The 21,592-nt window shown below is 45.0% G+C and overlaps 1 protein-coding gene and 1 long non-coding RNA gene across 3 annotated transcripts in view; one reads left to right on the top strand and one right to left on the bottom strand.

Moving 5' to 3' along the window:
* The window catches only part of LOC126521606 (activating signal cointegrator 1 complex subunit 3-like), a 414,950-nt gene extending 397,515 nt beyond the window's left edge, over positions 1-17,435 (bottom strand). Inside the window, exons 1-3 of one of the 2 annotated variants that reach the window (XM_055065750.2) lie at positions 17,261-17,435; positions 16,687-16,825; positions 16,497-16,612 (exon numbers count right to left, since the gene is read on the bottom strand). In XM_055065750.2, coding sequence (XP_054921725.1) covers positions 16,497-16,612; positions 16,687-16,823 — 253 coding nt within the window. In that variant the 5' untranslated portion in view covers positions 16,824-16,825; positions 17,261-17,435. The remainder of the gene's footprint in view (positions 1-16,496; positions 16,613-16,686; positions 16,826-17,260) is intronic. The other variant, XM_055065751.2, reaches the window with a different exon arrangement.
* A 1,891-nt stretch (positions 17,436-19,326) lies between these two features.
* Positions 19,327-21,368, top strand: LOC129382209 (uncharacterized). Its single transcript, XR_008610302.2, has 3 exons — positions 19,327-19,418; positions 19,494-19,549; positions 21,312-21,368. It is a non-coding gene; the product is annotated as an uncharacterized lncRNA (long non-coding RNA).
* Positions 21,369-21,592: the final 224 nt, after the last annotated feature.

Consider the following 21,592-nt stretch of genomic DNA (forward strand, 5'->3'; position numbering starts at 1 on the left):
ATGCAACCGAAACATTCCAGATGCTTCAAGAGGCATTTCAAGGTCACAGTCAGGGAGGTGGTACAAGTTGTTTAAGGAGGACCGGGAGGAGGTCGCCGACAAACCTCGTTCTGGACACTTAACAACGACCAGAACTGATGAAAACGTGAATCGTGTGTGCGAAGTTTTGCGTTCCGACCCTCGATTCAGCATCCAACAAATTGCTGACACCCTACACATGTCTACATTTGCAGTACATGGGATAGTGACCAAGGATCTGCAAATGCACAAGATCTGCACGAAGCTTGTGCTGAAAGTGAAAACAGAAGATCAGAAAGAACTTCGAGTTTTGCGCTGTCAAGAATTGATGGATTTGATTCAAAATGAGCCGGACTTTCTTAACTCTGTCGTAACCAGAGACGAATCCTGGATGTTTGAGTACGACCCAGAATTGTAAAGGCAGAGCAGCAAGTGGCACACAAAATCATCCCCCCGCCCCAAGAAAGCACAAATGAGCAAATGTAGCATCAAAACGATGCTCACTGTCTTCTTTGACGCCCAAGGAATCGTCCATTTTGAGTTCATGGAGAAACTACAAACTCAGCCTTTTACCTGGAGGTGCTCAAGAGATTGAAACGCCGGGTCGCGCGCGTGAGGGCTGACATCAAAGACACGGTCAAGCTCCACCATGACAATGACCCCGCACGCCCATCATTACCAACTTCCTGGCCCGGAACAACACCCCGGTGGTCTCCCATCCCCCTTACAGTCCCGACTTGGCTCAGTGCGACTTTCTTTTGTTTCCCCGACTGATGAGAGCGCTGAAAGGAAAGCATTGGGAGCCAGTGGAAAACGCCCAAAAGCATGTTACAGCGTTCTTGAGACATTCTTGTCAAGATCTCTCAGGGTGCCTTTCAAGTGTGGCAGACATGTCTCCACAAGTATATTGATGCAGAGGGAGAGTATCTTTAAGAATTTTAACCACTGGGTACAGGTCCGGTCAATAAATCTATTTTTCCCAAAAAATGCATGTTACTTTCATAATCACGGTGTCTACCAAGTTGAGATTTCCAATTTCCCAGAGTTTTCCAGGTTTTCCCTGAGAGCCTTTGCCAAATCCCTGAGTGACACAGAACTTTGTTTTATGTCAAGAGACAGGCTGACACCATGTCGCCCGATGGTGTCACTCTCTAGTAAGCATGCTAAAATATAAAAAAAACTACTTAATCCAGCTTGAATAGTATAAGGGGTAGTGTTTATTTTATTCAAAAAGAAAACAGAAAGAAGGAGTTAGTAAAATGCAAAGCAAAAAAAAAAAGAAATATTGGAAAAAATGCGTAAAACTCATAGTGAGACATTCTCAAATACAAATAAAAACGAGATGCATACAGAAGCACATATTTTCGAAGATTAGCTATTTGCTGGAGACTCCATATAGAAGGCAAGTCAAGGCGGGAGAATGCCTCTGAATTTTATAGTGACCCATCGTAAATATATAGTAACTAATATTCATTAATTGTCAAGTGAGTCGTGCTACGTTTCTTCAATAAATATATTGAACCATCCGCTCAAATTACTTGCAAAGGTTAATTATTGGGCCCAAGCATTACAATAAGGGAAGAAATAATTTTTTGCGATTACTACCGAAACCCCCACTTTGCTTTCACGAAGGCATTACCCTCTTTGAAGGGATGTCAAAGAGGGCAATCCCTGCGTGAAAGCTGTCGTTTGAAGGGATACATTTCACTGAGAAATGGAATGGGTGTACCTTAAGAAAGCAGAATGTGCAATTTTCTCAAAGCCTAATGTTCACTAGCTATTCCTTGTAACCACTACACAGTAATGGCAAAAATAAGTTCTGTTCACAAATCTTATGCCGTGACCGAAGGGGATATTACGAGATTCGCAGTTTGTTTCTCCGGTGTTCTTGGTGAGCTAAACAAGGCATCTTGTTTATTTCTAGGGGAAATTAGGGGCATGGTACGGATAAGGTGCAGGCAATGCTCCAAATGGGTGTGTTAAAGGCACATTTTCAAGTAGAATAGGCATCCAAGTGGTCCATAGCCTTATTAGTCTGTTTTACGAGCAGTGTAAGACTTAGACTGCTGCACTTGCGTAATTACAATAACAACTGAGATAAAATTGTACGAACATAAGAGGAGCAATACGCCAAGTTTATGTGCTATGGTAAATGCATGTTCATCAAATACAGCATAAAAAAATTGAGAACAAGTGTTCGAAATTATCACGCTACTGCTATTGTCTCAAGAGAACTGAAGATACTTTATACTTTGAAGGAATAGGCAGCATTTCAAGTGGAATGTGTTGCATAGTTTTAATATTTCTGGGTTAGTGAGAAGCGTTACGAATAATCATTGAACTTTCATTTTTTTATACTTACTTTGTCATGCGTGATATATTAGTTTCAGCTGGTATCCTCACTGAACTAAAAAAGGCAGCTTCGTTAGGTTTGGTGACTGTAAGGACAAATTAATGGGTGATGTGGAGGTGAAGTTCAAAATAGATGGCTTTCGTAATAAATTACATATGCAAGCACTCCAGTGTGTTTGAGCACTTCTATAGCGAGAGCGGAAGAATTGAGCCTACCGCTCTGGCAGCACTATAAAAGCCGCCAAGACCAAATTTAGCGAAAATTGGTGGTGCCCAATGGAAACTTCCTGTGCGAAGTGGTTGGATCAAATACAGCTTTTGTAAAAATTTTCTTATTCATGCATTAGACTGTGTGATATGGCCGCTATCAACTATGCTTCTCGGTGTCCTGACATAGCTGTAGTTTACAACAGGCTCATATTTTGTGGAAAGTGGAAGGGGGCCATTGTAACTGCAATGTGTGAGAAAATTTTTACATTCCTGATCTGGTTAAAAGCGTAAGTAATAATAAGTCGTTGTTTTTCTTTCCTTAATTTCATGTGTCATAACACCTTCAGTCCTTGTTTCAGCGATGTCCTCCATGAACTAAACAATACATTTTGTTTATATTTGGAGAAAATAAAGGGCGCATTATGACCAATATGAAGGCAAACTTCGAACATAGAGAACTAAGTGTGATATTTTTAGTATATTATGCATGTAAGCTATTCGGAGCTTTATGAATGTGTTTTGCGAACAAAGAATCTATCCCATTGGCCTGGAATAACTGTGAACTCAATAGATATCAAATCTAGTAGAAATTGAGTGTGTGGGAAGGGTAGGGGGGGCATTATAAAGCACTAAAGCATTGCATACGCCCCTCAGCAGTTATAGTAGTGGTTTTTAACAGGTTCGCTGGACGTCCACTGTCGCACGGCCGAGATGGAGTGTCCACTTTTTTAATGTGGAAATATGGCAAGTAATTTATGTTGATTGTACGTCGTCGCCTATAACCTCAATAGTACTATTACCTAAACTAGTGATACATTTATCTTGTAGACTTAAACAGCAAGTACAATTCTTTGTTGAATTATTTAAATTATTTGTAGCAAATGTGCCTTTTTATGTATGCTGTACTGCTGCTACTGGGCCCGATTTGAGGCCACTGTGGGTGCACTCATTGCCTTTTGCCCCTGTATCATCTTGAGATGTTGTATAGTTGCAAGAGATAAATGCAAATTCAGCTCATTTTTCGGGCCCCCATTGTTCACCATGTGTGATTGATAAATAGGTCCCTGTCGGTTAAATATACTTATGAGAGAAGCATTTCTAGGCTGTTTCACTTATTGTAATAGTAATTGGCAATATATATATATATATATATATATATATATATATATATATATATATATATATATATATATTTGCACACTCACAGAGAGAGAGAGAAAGAGATAACGAAAGGTCAGACCGTCTGCAGTCCCCCCCCCCCCCCCCACATACACACAAACATGCACACACTCTAGAAATAGTTGGTACGCCTCTGCATGTTTTTTACTGCCGCAGAAGATCAGACAAAGCTCTGAGGGCCTGCCAGTACACTTATTAGGCACATCGGTGCTCATCCTGTGAAAAAAGGCAGCGGGTGCACGCGTGTCCCGTGACAATTGCCCCTTCCCACGCTTGTTGAGCTTCACCGCAATAATTTGCTCACGCTTCACCGCGTAATACTGATGCAGTGAGGCGAAGCTGACTTTCGGCAACCTGCATTATGCAACGCGTCGTGCTTTCCGAGCTCCGACGCCAATAGCGAGGACCACAAAGGCGGAGTCGGTGCCATTGCTGATAGCGACGAATTCTTTCAGTGAAAAACACGGCACAGAACGCCAAGACGCTTAATAGCGAACGCAGAAGCAGCTAGGCCTAGCGTTGCTGCGGTGGTGGCTACGGCTGCCAGCGGATTTACGTGCGAGAGCGTTCGAGGAGCGACGAGGTAATCAAAACGGTGGCGGTGGTGGTGGCTTTATTAATACCCTTTCGGACCTGCCATGACGGCTGAAAGTCCGGAAAATCAGATGGATAGCGAAGGGTTCTTGCTTCTGAAATTTCAGACATTATACATAGGCTCTATGGGGTACACTCTATGGGGTACGTGGCGGTGCCGCAAAGCCATCCGAATTATCGGGAGTCCGGAAAGTCGGTCGTTGACTAAACACTGGCAACTCCTCCTACTCGAGCCAGCTTTACTGCGACTTTCTTTCCCTTTCAATGAAATTACAGCTAATTTTCCCTGATAGAAGCACAAATTCCCTGAGTTTTCCCTGAGTTTTTCTAGACTATTGAAAATCCCTGAGAATTCCCAGTTTTCCCGGTTTTCCCAGTTGGTAGACACCCTGATAACGGACCCTGTATGAGCACGAGTGCACACTCAAGCACTGTTGTGCACAAAAAGAAACACTGCGCATATGCATTACAGTTGCATGTAGCTGCAATCTGTTAGCTACGTAGCGTAGATACTGCGGTCGCCACGGGTGCCGTAACAAGTCAGCTGGTTGAGCGCACTGCGGCTCGCTGAGGACAGCTGCGTTTGGCACATCATAGGCACCGAAATTGGCAGTAGTGGGGTCTACATGAACATCCCCACTCAAGTTTGAGCTGCGCACCATGGTGACGTTCTGTAGGCGGAGCGTCGTAGGCATGCCCCGCTCCATCGTAGTCTTTGCAGTCCAAGGCATTGAAGAAGGAACAAGAGCACAGCAAATGGTAATATGCGGGGGCCTTTGATTGTTAATATCCCCGATTCTTCTGAATGCATGGATGTACTTTTTACATAATTATTTCTGAAATAGCCTATAAAAAGCTGACAAAGAGTGGTTCAAGGTCCGTTTGAAGAATGAAGTGAAATCGCACAATCAACTGCCGTGCGATCTGCAGAGGAGCTTTCAAGCAAACATATGCCGACAAGACCACTTGTCAAGGCCATTTAGTCATCCAGCAGGTTCCAAACTGTGGCAGTACAACTCACTCCACAGGAATCTGCACTCATTGGTCGCGTAGCCTTGGCTCTGGTGCATAGAACTCAGGAAGGCAGAATCAGGGCCATTGGCTTTTATGTTCCTACTGGAAAGGTTTCTTCAATGCTGATTTTTTGTCATCACGTGAGGCAGCAACAAACATTTATCATTATCCATGGCTCCACAAATGTCTTTATGTGTAGCAACGATGTAATTAAATCAATGTAAAAGAACTTGTGTGATTTTTCACACATTTAGTTTCAGTTTATTCAGTTTATTTTTCTTTAAATAAAATGAATGGGTAAAAGACAGTATACAGACAAGGATCAGTATATTGTCTGTATACAGGAGGATCTGTATATACAATTGTGGACATGAAATGTCCACAATCAGTGAACAGTGCTTAATTTCATCTGTAAACATGTACAGTGAAAGCTCATTAATTCGAACTTCAATAATTTGAATTTATGGATAACTAGAACTGTACGATTTGGTCCGGCCAAGCTCCACAGAAGTCTATGCATAAAAAAGCCCGTTAATTCGAACGTGAGAAGGTTCCGCCACGGATAATTCGAACTATGCGGCACTGTGCCGGCGGCTTGGCGCCTGACACACGGCCAGAGAAACGTGCCTACTGCCTACACACAAGGCTGCGCGTCTCCGGAACAGATAGAACGGCGAGAGAAGGCAAAATCTGGAAAAATCTAACCAGCGCGGCGTCGGACAGAAGGCAGCAGCGGCTGCCTCCTCTACGTTCTACGTTGGCCCCCGAGACTTCTTGCCCGTCGCAAATCTCAGACGCTTTGCAAATCTCATTTACCGACTATGTCGACGTGGACGAGAGCGCAGTGGGGTGTGGCGCACTGAGAGATGAGGACATAATTTCTCAGTTCAGAAGCAGTGAACCTGTCACTGCCAGTGATGACAAGGAGGAGGAAGACGAAGCGCCAGTGCGGCCCTCCGCTGCGGAGGTCATGGCTGGATTTAATGCTGCCCGTCTCTTTTTCAGTTTTGAAGAAGGCGAAGAGGAGGCCTTCCGCCACATTCGCTCGTTAGAGCAAAAAGTGCTAGCTATCGCCTTCAAGGAAAAAAGGCAGACTATGATCACGGACTTCTTCAAGCATTAAATTTCTGACATGCTCTACTGCTTCCAAATCACAGTGTACTGTTCTCCTTCACTTTCGTTAATTCGAACTGAAGCGGCTTCCCCTTGCGGTTTGAATTAACGAGCTTTTACTGTAATCGCCCTTGGCTACATGTCCCTGAAATTGATTAAATGTTAGCAAGGGGAACAAGGGCACTTTGAGCCTTGGCTTTTAGTGAAAGTCACCTGGTCAGAATTTTGAAATATGCCAGTGTGGATTTCGATTTACTTACGTATTTACTTAGCAGCCCTGGAAAAGCAATTATGTACACAAGCATATAAAAATCCAGTGCGCTAGCACAATTTCTAAATTTATATAAGCCGTATGGTACATAACTAAGGTTGTTGACAAGAACTGTATGGACACCTATCAGTGCTGTCACATGGGTGTTGCTGGCTTTCAGGCTTCATAACATGTCAATAATACTTGTCAGTTCGTATCCATCCTCCTGCCAGAGGTACATCCTGGAGGTAATACCTGATCACCTGCAACCCCCCTGTAGTGCTCTTCGACAGGGCGGCCGGACTGACTTTATTCCAGCCAGGGGAAACGCAGCAGGTGTACTTACAGCATTTGGCACTGAGTACCGCCCCGACGTAACGATTCGAAAGCGAAACTGTAAGCCAAAACAGGATATCACACGACCCCCCTTCCTCCTTGTTTTTTCATAGAAGCTGATAGTTTTTATCACTTCAGAACTGTGTAGCCTGTAATGACAGAGCTCACATGCATGCAATCCTGTTGGTTGTGCTTTCAGTGCCTCTCTAAATGCTGAATGTATAGGGAGACAGATAGTCCACCAAAGCAAGCATAAAGTCAAAGCCCCATGTACTGAAGGTGTGCCTACTGCAGTGGTGTAGCCAGAAATTTCCTTTGGGGAGGGCGGGGTTCTCCGCCGACAACTACCACCACTCCCCCCCTTCACCTCTCTCTCTCTCTCTCTCTATATATATATATACATATATATATATATATATATATATATTGAAAGGGGGTTTATTGCAGCTCGTTCAAGGGATCGCAAGTAGCTCTTGATCACGAGTCCTAGCCCTTCGCATCAGCAGCCTGAGCTCGGGTCTCGCACCGCAGCGGTGGCAGTCCACACAGCGTCACATGCATAATACCCACTACAATTTATATATATATTCTTGTCTGGGGACAGTTAAAGTGCCTTTGCGAGACAAACTTTTAGCACTCCCCAGACAAGAATGCTTTAACAATGAGGATGCACGTTTTTGCATTGCCGAAACAACACTATGCGTAACTTTGGAAAAAAGCTTTTCATTGCTAAGGCATGCAGCCACTTCGCATCAAATTATGCCATTATCCTTATGCTATTTTTCAAAATAATGATACTAAACAAAAACTAAATTTTTTTTTTATGAATTGATACATTTATATAATGTGTGTCGATGACCTAGCTGGTACGTACATGATTTGGAAAAACGAACAGTGCTAAAAGCGGGGCCGAACAAAAACAAGACAGTGCACTATCATGTGCCTTCTTGTTCGCCAGGTAACAGTGGAGTTCACCGTTGTTTTCCAGTCAGATCTTCTAGTGAGTGCTAGGCCCACGGCTACGTACGGAAGAGGGCAGGCACTATATTGCAAGTCACTCAATTGCACTTTCTGAATACAAGAGCAAAGCTTTGAATTAGAACTTCAATACTGTCACATGATGCAAGTTTCACTCACTTTCGGTGACGTGCTGTACGGCTTGTTTGAAGAGATGTTTGGAAGTAACTTGTGATCATGGTAACGTCGGAAGAAGTAAAAAAAGCCTTGCGAGCTATGCAAAGGGGGACGGCCGCGGGGGAGGATCAGGTAACAGCAGATTTGTTGAAGGATGGTGCGCACATTGTTCTAGAAAAACTGGCCACCCTGTATACGCAACGCCTCATGACCTCGAGCGTGCCGGAATCTTGGAAGAACGCCAACATAATCTTAATCCATAAGAAAGGGGACTCCAAAGACTTGAAAAATTATAGACCGATCAGCTTATTGCCGTTGCCTACAAAGTATTTACTAAGGTAATCGCAAATAGAATCAGGAGCACCTTAGACTTCTGTCAACCAAAGGACTAGGCAGGATTTTGTAATGGCTACTCAACAATAGACCTGTATTCACACTATCAATCAGGTGATAGAGAAAAGTGCGGAATATAACTAACCCTTATATATAGCTTTCATTGATTACGAGAAAGCGTTTGATTCTGACGAAACCTCAGCAGTCATGGAGGCATTAAGGAATTAGGGTGTAGAAGAGCCGTATGTAAAAATACTGAAAGATATCTATAGCGGCTCCACAGCCACCGTAGTCCTCCATAAAGAAAGCAACAAAATCCCAATAAAGAAAGGTGTCAGGCAAGGAGATACGATCTCTCCAATGCTATTCAGAGTATGTTTACAGGAGGTATTCAGAGACCTGGATTGGGAAGAACTGGGGATAAAAGTTAAAGGAGAATACCTTAGTAACTTGCGATTCGCTGATGATATTGCCTTGCTTAGTAACTCAGGGGACCAATTGCAATGCATGCACACTGACCTGGAGAGGCAAAGCAGAAGAGTGGGTCTAAAAATTAATCTGCAGAAAACTAAAGTAATGTTTAACAGTCTCGGAAGAGAACAGCAATTTACAATAGGTAGCGAGGCACTGGAAGTGGTAAGGGAATACATCTACTTAGGGCAGGTAGTGAGGGCGGATCCGGATCATGAGACGGAAATAATCAGAAGAATAAGAATGGGCTGGGGTGCGTTTGGCAGGCATTCTCAGATCATGAACAGCAGGTTGCCATTATCCCTCAAGAGAAAAGTGTACAATAGCTATGTCTTACCAGTACTCACCTACGGGGCAGAAACCTGGAGGCTTACGAAAAGGGTTCTACTTAAATTTAGGACGACGCAATGAGCTATGGAAAGAAGAATGATGGGTGTAACATAAAGAGATAAGAAAAGAGCAGATTGGGTGAGGGAACAAACGCGAGTTAATGACATCTTAGTTGAAATCAAGAAAAAGAAATGGGCATGGGCAGGACATGTAATGAGGAGGGAAGATAACCGATGGTCATTAAGGGTTACGGACTGGATTCCAATGGAAGGGAAGCGTAGCAGGGGGCGGCAGAAAGTTAGGTGGGCGGATGAGATTAGGAAGTTTGCAGGGTCGACATGGCCACAATTAGTACATGACCGGGCTTGTTGGAGAAGTATGGGAGAGGCCTTTGCCCTGCAGTGGGCGTAACGAGGCTGATGATGATGATGATGTGATCATGGTATTGTAGTCACCACGCGACACATAATGTTATTTGATCACACTCGGGAATTGATGAGGCAGACAGTCCAAAGCAGGGCTGCTTCCTCTGTTTAGAAGTCTTTGTGAAATTTATGGCATCCATAGCTCGCAGTAAAATAAGGGCCAGTAGCTCAGAGCAATTTGAAAGCATCGTGTCTCCTGACACCGTTTTATTCTGAAAATTGCCAGGACATTTACTTAAGAAGGGCTCTCCGCAGCAAGCAACATGTGTTACGACGGGGTATATGAGTCTCAGCTATGCAAGTGGCGACGGCCGTCTGGCGTTGAGCAATCGGGCATTGACGAGATGCTCTTCCTTGTGGGGTGCACACGCGCCCATCTTCCCCCGCATCGTCACGGTCACGTCGAGAGCCAATGTAGACAAGGGAGAGGCGCACTACGCTCTCTCCCGCTTCTCCCTCACTCTCGCGACACGCGCACCCTTCCTACCCGACTCACGGAAAGATATCTGATGGGCGAGGAAAACGTTCCCCTCACAAAGGTAAAAAGATACAAAACAGCGCCACCGGGGAGGCCCTCTCTCTCGGGACGCCGGAGCACTAACCTGCCGGACTGGAGTACCTGTCGGAACGCGTGAGTGACCTCGTTTGCCTGACTATCCCGGGCAACGAGGGCAGCCTATTATTACTTATTACAGAGAGGGCTTCCCTCTGCCAGTGTTCTTTGCTGGTAGCAATAAAAGTCATTACAGCTGATGCCGCTGGTTGCCTTATTCGTTCGAACCCGACATAGCCGCGATTCCCGCACTATGGGTTGGGAAGTACCACAGAGCGACTGTGTGGGGGCTAGATCCAGAGCTCGCCTTTAGCCCTAGCCGCACGCTGAGTGAAACCCCCACACCCTATGTTCATAACTATCCGCTAACTTGGTTTTTGGCGCCTTTTATGCACCTCCTCCCCTCGCCTCCTCATATCTATTACCATTTTCTCCCTCTTAAAATTATTTTTCGTTAGTCATTGTCACACTCTTCAACATTCACCGAGTTGTTGAACGGTGCGACAGCCCCTAACATTCCTATATTTCTGTTTCTGCGTGGACTGTGATGCCATTCACCTACCTGCCCTACCACATGTTTGTTGTGGCGGTTTCTTACTCTTAAAACAGTCAAGAAGCAAGGCAACAGGGGCTACAAATTATACACTGGGAACTATCTGCAAACAATTATCCTGCTGCTTTGATCACCAAGGTTCAAAAGCTTGTGTTGAACCTCAAGCCCCCAAAAAAAGAGAGTTTTGCGGAAATACACACGCATCCCGTACGTGCCTTGCATAAGCGAAGTGTTGTCCGGCATCTTTTCAAAATATGACTTGCATGCTGCACATGTGCCAGCAAACAAGCTACGGAACCGAGTCGTTAACGTGAAAGACAGCGTAGCAGATGACAAATTCCCAGGAGTGGCATACAGGATAGCTTGAGATGACATCGGCAAAACTGGGAATTTCCCATGGTGATTGAAAGAACATAAACACGATGTTGAGGGAAAATCGTCACTTGTCGAACGAACTCGAGGGACACGTGCACAAGTACAATCACAAGACAAAATGGCACAATGCTTCAATCATCTGGAAAGAATGTGACCACAAGGCTGCTGCTCGAATCTTTGCATATACAAGACAGAAAACACTATAAACAGAACTGATGGTACCTTGCCCCAAGTTTACTTTCTCACTCTAAGTCACATGATAGTCATATAAACTGACCACGATGCCTTGTCTGCGGCACTGTGAACAAGGAACCCGCACGGGTTCTGAAACGTGTAATATTTTTTACTTGCTCAGTGACCATAACATTTGTTTTGTTAAAAATATTACTTGCGTACACCTCGTATCTTTGGCAACACTGCAACGACTTGTGAGATGGAATATAATTACAAGGAACATATCAGAGCCTAAATTTTCGTTAGGAAGCAACATAGCAGTGCAGTAACATAAAAATAAATGGAAGCATCACATCATTCAACTTACACATGCTTGCAACACATTTACAATTGAGCCAAATGTTTTCAGAAGCTAAGTAGTTAACTTTAGTAAGACCAATCTACCTATAGTGGATAACCACTTAATTTGGCTTTCAAACTCATTAAAAACTGCACCAATTGAAGTGCTGTGGCTATGCAGCAAATGAACTTGCTTTTTCAATTGTTGGTGCTCCATCCAATAGAATAGACAGTTTTAGTATAGCGTAAAATGCTTGCGTTAGCGTTAGCGCGCGACGCAACGCTAACGCAAAGAAAGACTGCACAGCGCGGCACAAGGTAGTGTTTTAGAATAGCGGAACGGAGAAAAGCGTTAACATTAAAGCAAACAAATACAGCGCTATCTACATGTAAAACACAAAGGACTGGAAAGCCAAATCCACACGAAATGCCGAGCTTATCCAATGCCGAATCCGCAAGTGTGTCCCTAAGTCAAGCTTATCGAAAGCCACGGTCGGTGCGTTAATTACGCATGTAGGTGTTTGGTTTGAGTGTTGTTTTGCTGAGAGTCGCTAAACACACTGATTATTTTTGACATGCCGCGATCGAGTGTTCTGTGGGACCCATATTACGTGTCCTTTTTAATTTGGGATGACATAGACGCCCTCATGCTTCGGGAACGAGAGCGATCGCGCAGGTTCTACGTGTCCTCAAGATCCACTCAACATCGAAGCTATTCCGGAGGGGACGTTTCGCCGGCAATTTCGCTTCCAGAAAGCGGATTTCCCACTTCTTTCCTATTTTTTGCAATGGACGCCCATCTTGACGTCCGTCCGAATGGGTTCAAGGCGAAAACCTCCTTCAGGAGGTTCATACCGTCGTCGTTGGTAAAACGCACACGCATTGTGCCCACAGCAGCGACCACACTACTGTGTTTTGCCGCGGATAATGTGAAATGCATCAGCTTCACATGCGACTTTACACCAAGCGAACGAGCGAAATACACTTGGGCGCCATCTCGAGGCGGATACAGCAAACATGAGCAAACATTAGCAAACCCTCTCGTTAAGCCTACTGCGCCGCTAATCGAGAACGTATATCGTAAACAACGCCCATTTGTCACCTGTGCGCCACTGTCGAAGCATCATCACATAAATTTAAAGCAAACACGAGCATTAGTGGGGAACGAATGAGCCGAACAGTGCAGGCCGACGACTCGATAGATCCGAAGCGGGCTGCTCTCACTTCGACTGGCGCCACCATGTTGCCGTACGTAAGGCTCCCCTTGCGTGCGTTAGCGTTCACCGCTAAATCTCGAAAATAGCGTACGTACGTAAGAGCTCCAGCACCGTTTACGTATAGCGCATGCACAGTGTGGTGCACACAACGCTAACTCTTTGCGTTTGCTGCTTTACGCTATACTAAAACTGTCTAATGTTTTGCCACAGATGATGCTTTGGTGTACCATGCCATACTGCAAGATACTCATGCACTATATTCACTATTATATTGTTATCGAAAGAATTTCATTGCATTCTGCAATTACTCAGGTGTTCACATGCACTCAAAAGACAAGCAAAGGTGTCTGAACCAGTGGCACCTTCTTTTTTTTACGGTTTGGGAACTACAAGCTGCAAAGCATTTATAGGCATGTAAATGGGCTCATCAAAATTGTATTGTAGGCTTATGCCTCAGCAGTGAAGGAAAGAGACAGCTGGCCCAAATCAATGCCAAAATAGAACCGCGAGCTGTGGTTTCGTGTGCAACGGCCAGGCACCGTTTTTATTTTATTCTAATGCGGGCGCGCGCTATCCGGGTTTTAGGCGCCATCCAAGGGAGGGCGCTACACCGGATGTCGGTTGTAAATTCCACAATATAAGCAAGTTGGCGGAGTTCGCGTGACACGTACTTCGATGAGTTGGTGCGGAAAACATATACCAGTGGCTTACGATCAGTCGGCACGTAAAACTGGCACCCTTCCAGAAAACACAGAAAGTGCTGTACCGCAGTGTAGATGCCTAGTAGCTCTCGGCTGAAGACGCTGTAGCGGATCTCAGCAGGTAGTAGCTTCCAAAAGTAAAAAGACGAAGGTCTCCACTCAGAGTTAGCGCGCTGCTGTAACACGGCTTCGACGGCCACACTGGAGACATCCACCATCAACCAAGTAGGGGCGTTGCTGCACAGATGGATAAGAAGCATTGCGTTCGCGACTGCTTGCTTGGCAGCAGTCGCGAAATGGCAGAAAACAGGCCGGCGGTTGACCGAAGGAGGTCAGTGAGCGGGAGAAGCAGCTCTGCACAGTGAGGTATAAAGTGCCTGGAAAAATTCGCAAGCCCCAGGAATTAGCGCAACTGGCGCAATGTTGTAAGCTGGGGATAATCCTGGATGGTCTTGATGTGGGATGGGAGAGGGCGTATACTCTCGGATGATATGTGGTGGCCCAAAAACTCGAGCTCAGATGCACCAAAAATACACTTGGAGGCATTCACAACCAGGCGATACTGCTGTAGACGTTGGAACAAAGCACATAGATTGTGCTTATGATCTTCGGGCGTTGGGCTGGCCATAAGGACATCATCAAGGTATGAGAACACAGTAGGGAGGCCCACGTAACCTCAGCAATAAACCACTAGAAGGTTTGAGCCGAACTGCGGAGTCCAAAAGGCATCATGATGGCCTTCTTAGGTATGTCAACGGGTTCGATCGGAATTTGGTGGTATGCCTTAACCAGGTCCACTTTGCTAAAAATGGCGCAACCGTCAAGGTGTGATGTAAAGTCTTCGATGTGAGGCAGTGGGTGGCTTTCATGGACAGCCTTGGCGTTCAACGCTCGACAGTCTCCGCAGGGACACCAGTCATCGGGATCACGCTTGGGCACCAGTTGCACTGGAGAAGCCCACGCACTGGACTATATGATGGTGAGCTGTGCATGTGGTCAAACTCCCGTTTGGTGATAGCTAGACGGTCCCCAAACAAGCGGCATGGTGGAGCGGCTGCTGGTAGACCACGGGTGACGATGTAGTGTGTCATCGTATGTTTAAGCGGCTGAGTGAGGTTGATTGACTTTGTTAACACCGGAAAATCCGCCAAGTTCTTTTCGAGCGGAGAGGAAGGTATCAGCATGAGGATGCCCATGGAAGCAAGGCCGGACAGGACTCTAGCGTGCGAAGATGCCACACACTGACGTCCTAGTCGAAGTATGAGACAAAGTCCGTGCCAATGATCGGGTAAACCACGTCTGCGATGACAAAGACCCATCGAAAAGTGCAGCGAAGGCCGAAATCAAAGGTGAGAGATCGGAGTCTGTATATCGCTATAGACGAGGCGTTGGCAGCACGAAGCAACTGCCCTGGAGAACTTGTCGGTTACCATAAAAAGGCAGCTGGGATGACAAGCAAGACCCCACGCCGTCGTCAGTGATCCCAGCGGGCATTTCCCGGTCACGAACAGGGAAGTGTGCAGTCTGTGGCTCGGTGTCGAAAACGCAGAGGGCTGGAACTCCGAGCTTGACATGTGTGCGAAAGAGCGTGATGACCAAGACGAGGCGAATGGGTCCTTTGGAGTGTGGCAATTGAGGCAGCGAGCTCATTGATGCAGGTCTCAATGCGCAAAATTGGCGAGTCTGTAGGCAGTAACACCGCAGTGACGGACAGGGAGGTCGCCTCATGAACCTGATCAACGAGCTCCACCAGATGGTCGATGGTGACATCGCCAGGTACCACAAGGACGAGGCAGATGAGCTGGGAAAGGTGTTGGAGGAAAAGCTCTAGACACAAGGATGAGTGGGTGGGGACGTTGTGCTCCCCAACAAGTTCTCACATTCGGCGCAGCAGTTGGGAGGGGCGCCGGTCACCAAGGTCCTCCTTGTTAAGGAGCTTCTGGAGGTGGGTGCATTCTGATGGTATGAATCTCTCCAGCACCTTAGTCTTGAAGTGCTGATATGGTGCAGCGCCAGTGAGGGCAGACAGAACATCCAAGAGCTTGCTGGCAACATCAGGGGGAAGGACAGAGGCGACGTGGTAGTAGCGTGTCGTTTCCGAGGTGATGCGGTAGAGGCAGAATTGTGCCTCAACTTGCGAGTTCTGGCGCCAGAAGGGTGGGAGGCGAAGCTGCAGGGATGAGACGTCCTGCGGGCATGAGTCCTGTTCCATGGAGGGTTCAGGCAGATCAGTCAGTCATTGTGTTCGTTGTAGGTCATCACTTGTAGGCTTATGCCTCAGGAGCGAAGGAAAAACAGCTGACCCAAATCGATGCCAGAATAGAACTGCGAGCCGTGGTTTCATGTGCCACAGCCAGGTGCCATCTTTATTATCTTCTCATGCGGGTACACACTATCCGGGTTCTAGGTGCTACCCAAGGGAGGGAGCTACAATTCAATGAACGGTTAAAGAGCATTAAGGAACAAAAAGCTTCCAATATTGGAGAAGTCCTCAACTGTACTCACTTGCACATGGCAAAGTGCTTCTAATGGTAAGGTTATGTGAATTTCCTGTGCAACTCTCCTACAATACATGTCAGAGCAGTGTCTCTGGTGTGAACGAAAACAAATAATTAAACGACAAATAACTTCTCAACAAAGCTGCTCAATGGTGCGAATACATATATATATATATATATATATATATATATATATATATATATATATATATATAATTCAGTTTTTGTGTTCTAATGATCAACACTGTTCAAAGCGTACAGGTCATTCCCGCCTAAAGAGGACAATGGCGCACTAGTAGCGAGCAAGCCTCAAGACTATGTACTCACAGAATTCCTGCGCATACCGAAGTAGCTCGCGCAAGGCAACAACAACATCGATGTCCGACGGTTCCTTCACAGACAGCACCGTATGCCGAACATAATTCCACACTGCGCTACTTTTCCTGTAAACAAGAAACATTAAAATCAAACATCTTGCACGAAACGACGAGCGCTTCTGCGATGTAAGAAACCTTACTTGAGACGCTTTTCGCACTGTGAGCGTTTCTTCTGGGCGATTGCATCACATGCTTCCTCAAAACATTCTTCGTTTGCCGCGACACCAGAGAACGTTCGAAGTGTCTCAGTAAAGTGTGGTTGCACCAAGTGATTCATTCCTGCGGGAGATCAAAATTCAGTGATCAGTAGTTTCGTTTCATGGCGACAAGTGAATTCGTTAAGTTTACTTCCGAGTGCCATTACGGACAAGCCTGGTGTGTCAAGCTAAAATGGGATGTAACGCAAATTGTAGTACTTAGTTCATTTTTTAGTTCTGCCCACAGAGCCGAGGTCCACGCGCAGATAGGAAAACATCCCTAAATTTTACACTGTTTAAAACACCAAACGCATGCGGTTCTCATCAACGACTTTTTCACCGTTCTTGAACACTAAAGCGCTTGCCCTGCTATGATCTAAATATTGAGAAATCAAATCACATTTGGTGTAATGAGTAGCATTAGCAGAAAAACAGTTCACCACATGGCGCATCTACCTCGGTAACACACTTGTAAACACACTGCAACAGATGCGGAAGTGCTCTCAGCATCACTTACCGCAAAGTAAAACAGGCGATCGTGCTTCATGACCATCGAAGACAACACTGCCGCAAATGAAAGAAAGTGATGCACTCCTTCTTGTAACTATGAAACTCTCTATGAACCACAGAACTTCGTGGACCACGACTAATCAACTCTAACGTCACGTCGCGCCACGATCATGATGATGATGATCTAAGCGGCCCAACACGTGAGAAACTCTCTATGGCCCACCTATCATAGAGTTAGTACAGTACAGTAACTCTATGCCACCTATGGACCAACCATAGATTTTCTCACTACATTTGAACCGTTTGAATCTGTATTTATGAGAATAAAAATGTTGTATTGTGAGAAAGTGTTGTGTCCTTGAGCGGAATGCTACAAGTGTCGTATGCTATACGACGCCTGCTCGCTGCAAACGCTAGACTTTTCTCGCAGACAACAGGCACTTGCGAACTCTCTCGCTTTTCGAAAGGCTGCGTCGGCTGTCACGATTGCTGAACGTCTTCAAGTACTTTTAAGCACATCTACTGCAGTGCTAGCTAGGACGCTAGAGGTCTCCTACGAGTATGCTTCATCATATTTTATATTGACGTACCGCTTCCGAAGCGTTATGGCGTGGCTTTGCACTTACTCATTATGCAGCAGCAGACTACTGTCAGGAAACGCAACATTTCCTACCACAAGTAAGTCTGTGTTCTCAAAGTCCTAAAACACGCATTTCAATGAGCACATAAACGGGCAATGCATAAGGAAGCCCTCAATAAAATTTGATTGTCATGCCACTAGAAGTCCAACTGTGTATGTCTTGTATCAGTAGTGCCTTCTTTTTCCTATTCTGAAGTTTCATAAAGCACGTAACGCTACAGCACCAACATAACACACTTAACAAACCAAGGTCCAAACGATCAAAACATGCTCTTTCAACGTTTACGATGTCGTCGCTTTCTCGTCAGGGCTTTGACGCCACACCGCGACACACACATCGTCCCAGCCGCTGGCCCAGCGCGCTACCTCCACTTTGAGCAACATAACAAAGGCAGAGAGCTTTGCGTTGCACTGTCCCACTGCAGGTTATAGCAATTGCACTTGGAGCGAAACCAAAACTACAAAAAAAAATACTTGTAGACTAGTTCGCCAGTCAATATAACGCCAATCCGAAGCCTGTACTTCCCATCATTCCCATGATGGTTGAACAATCGCAGCGCCACATTTCCCTCTAGGGTATTTGTTTAGAAACTCTATGAGCCCCATGGTTGATCAATGCCAGTTCGTAATCAACCATAGAGTTTCCTACAAAAATTTTTTGTAGGAAACTCTATGTGATCAACATAGAGTTTCTCTATGGTGATCAATGCCTTGGGCATAGAGTTTCTCACTACACTCTATAGCCTTCATAGAGTTTCTCACTATAACACCTAGAGGATAATCTGGCGCCACCATCTATGCGAGTTTCTAAGTGAGCACCGTGCCGTCACGGGAATGACGGTATATGCGTCTGCGAGGCTCGTGTTGGCTGGTGTTGTAAGAAGCTTCGTCTAAAACGTGGGTATGGCTAACGTTACCTAGTCTAGTAACGTTGGTCATTCCCATCCATAGAGTTTCACGGGGCATCATTGTCTGCTAATCTTTTTGTGCGGTCTATTATAGTGAGAAACTCTATGTTCCCATCATAGAGTTTCGTACAAAATTTTTTGTAGGAAACTCTATGGGTGGCGCCATATGGGTGGCGCCATAGACGGTGGCGCCATAGACGGTGGCGGCAGATTACCCTCTAGGTGTTATAGTGAGAAACTCTATGATATATACAGGTCGTGATATATACGTAAGTTAAACAATAAAAAAGAAAAAAAAAACACTATGAACTACCACACCCAAATTTTCTGATCCCCTATTTCCAACTGTGCTTTTGTACATCTCCGATTTTTTTGTTTCCCTACTTTTCTTTCATGTTTCATGATTCATGTCACTATATTGACGTGATTCATGTTGATTTCTCGCCCTCTGTGGCGATCGCTGAAATTTGCGCTGGTTGTATCACAGAACACCTATACAAACTTTATTCTATGGTTGTATCAAGTCGTGGCCTGTAGTGCGGCGCGGTCTGGCGGAAAGATCGCTTTAACGGCTTCTTTTCGTCGCCACACGTTGCCGATCATGTCTGGCCGGGAAGGTGAGCGCTTTCGTTGCAAAATGTTTCCTGTGATTGATTAAAGTGATTGCTGTGTAAACTCATTCGAAATTTCAGGCGGCAAGAAAAAACCCTTGAAGACAGCAAAAAAGGAACAGAAAGAATTGGACGAGGTATGGTATCTGCAATGAGCCTGAATCCATTGAGCATTTCTTTTTAACCTGCTGTCTGTTTATGACTCGGGAAGAACAAAAAAAAAAAAGTTTACGCGTTTTGTGTATTCAATGACATTCGACTGTTCTTTCATTCAAGGCATTTGCGTTGGTCTTGAGCCACAGAAACGTTTGCATTGCCATGTGCGACGAGTTCCTTGGCACAAAGGGTTTACCGTATTAATTTTCAGAAATTGAAACCTCGGCATTGCTGAAAGTGTTCAAACCCATTTTAATACTTCCAATTTTATTTTATTTTATAAACCATTCATTTTATTCACTAATAGGTATCTTTGGAAATTTGCCATTTGTATCATTTCTACATTAATATTTATATTTTGACTTCAGTCGCGTAAGAAATTTAGCGTAGTAAAGGCGAGAGACACGCACATAAAAATATATATACACATACATCGCGCATGTCAAGAAATAGCTTCCAAGAAATAAACTAAGTACCAAATGCACGTGATATCGATGATCAGTGAAGTTAAAATCGCTATCGTGTAGTAAGAGCGATAACTGACTTTTGCATAGTGTGGCATTCTTGGTGATATGATGCGCCTAAGATTTCTCTAGTGGTCTTGTCAGGGTGCTGCAACAATATGGTTATGCAGTTGAACAGGGTCTACAGTGGCATGATGATTGGCAGTGTGACGCAAGATGAGAGAACGGCACTTTATTTAAGAAATTTTGATGTTCTCTGCGGCGAATATTAACATAACCACAGGAAGGGGAAACCAGGCCTGAAATACTCAACAATTTACATGCTTCTGGTGGCATTTTCCTCCACACTCTAAAAAAAGTTTACACCCTTTGGGGTGTATATTTGCCACTCAACAATAATCGTCATCTGCCTTGCTTGCGTTTCCTCTCTTGAAAACTTGGCGCTTGCTACTTTCCTGTCAAGAATGCTGTGTCAAGCTGATAATGCGCATGCCGTTTGTGACTGGGAAGTACTGGGCTCATAGCGCTAAAGAAAGGAAATGTGGGCAAGACAGATGATGATTATTGTTGTGTGGCAAGATACGACCCAGAGGGTGTAAACTTTCTTTAGAGTGCAATAATTGTCATCTATCTTGCCTGCATTTCCTTTCTTGAAAACGCTTTGCTCGTTACTTTTCTGTCAACAATGCTCTGTCATGCTGATAACGCACATGCCCTTCGTGACTTGGAAGTACCGGGCTCACAGCGTTAAAGAAAGAAAATGGGGGCGAGACAGATGACGGTTATGGCTGTTAGGCAAATGTACACCCCAAAGGGTGTAACTGTTTTTAGAGTGTAGGTGCTGATGTGCCTAGTGCCCTTCTGTGCACGGTGGAACAGACACAGCTGAGTATGTAGGCTGCAGAAAATATAACCAGAATACCAAACGCACATTTTTGAAAGCAATGCAACATTTTATGTACATAGGGAACAACTGCCCATTTTCTGTACTCCTCTGTCTTCACTGAACAGCGGCGCCTGTACAGCTCTTTCTTTACAATTCATGTGAGCTTGTCACTAGCTGATGTGATTAAGTGTCTGGGATACCTTGCTGCCTTTAACCGATGCTTCATTTACACACTGTGTGCACATTGTACCTACATGCAAAAATATTGTAATGGATGCAGGGCTTCAAATGTGATCGATGATGCACATGACACGCAATGCGCTCTTTGACACCGCTCTGTTTGTACACTATGCTTCACAGTATGCGCTGCATGCTGTTTTCTTTTTCCGATAGAATGACCTGGAGTTCAAGCAAAAGCAAAAAGAGCAACAGAAGGCGCTGAAGGAGGCAGCGGCAAAGGCTGCTGGAAAGGGGCCCCTTGGTACGTTTTCTTCTTTCAACTAGCTGCAGTTTTTGCTTATGTACTTTATGGCTCGCAATTTAGCGGCTTTTCTTAGCCTCTCAAGTTCATGCCCACGCTTGTCACTTTCTCCGTAAGTTACGGTGTATCTTGAAAGTCATCTTTAAAACATAGAATAAATCCTGAATAGTGACATGTGCGATGTTGGAGGCAT

This window comes from Dermacentor andersoni, chromosome 6, assembly GCF_023375885.2.
Source record: "Dermacentor andersoni chromosome 6, qqDerAnde1_hic_scaffold, whole genome shotgun sequence".
NCBI lineage: Eukaryota > Metazoa > Arthropoda > Arachnida > Ixodida > Ixodidae > Dermacentor > Dermacentor andersoni.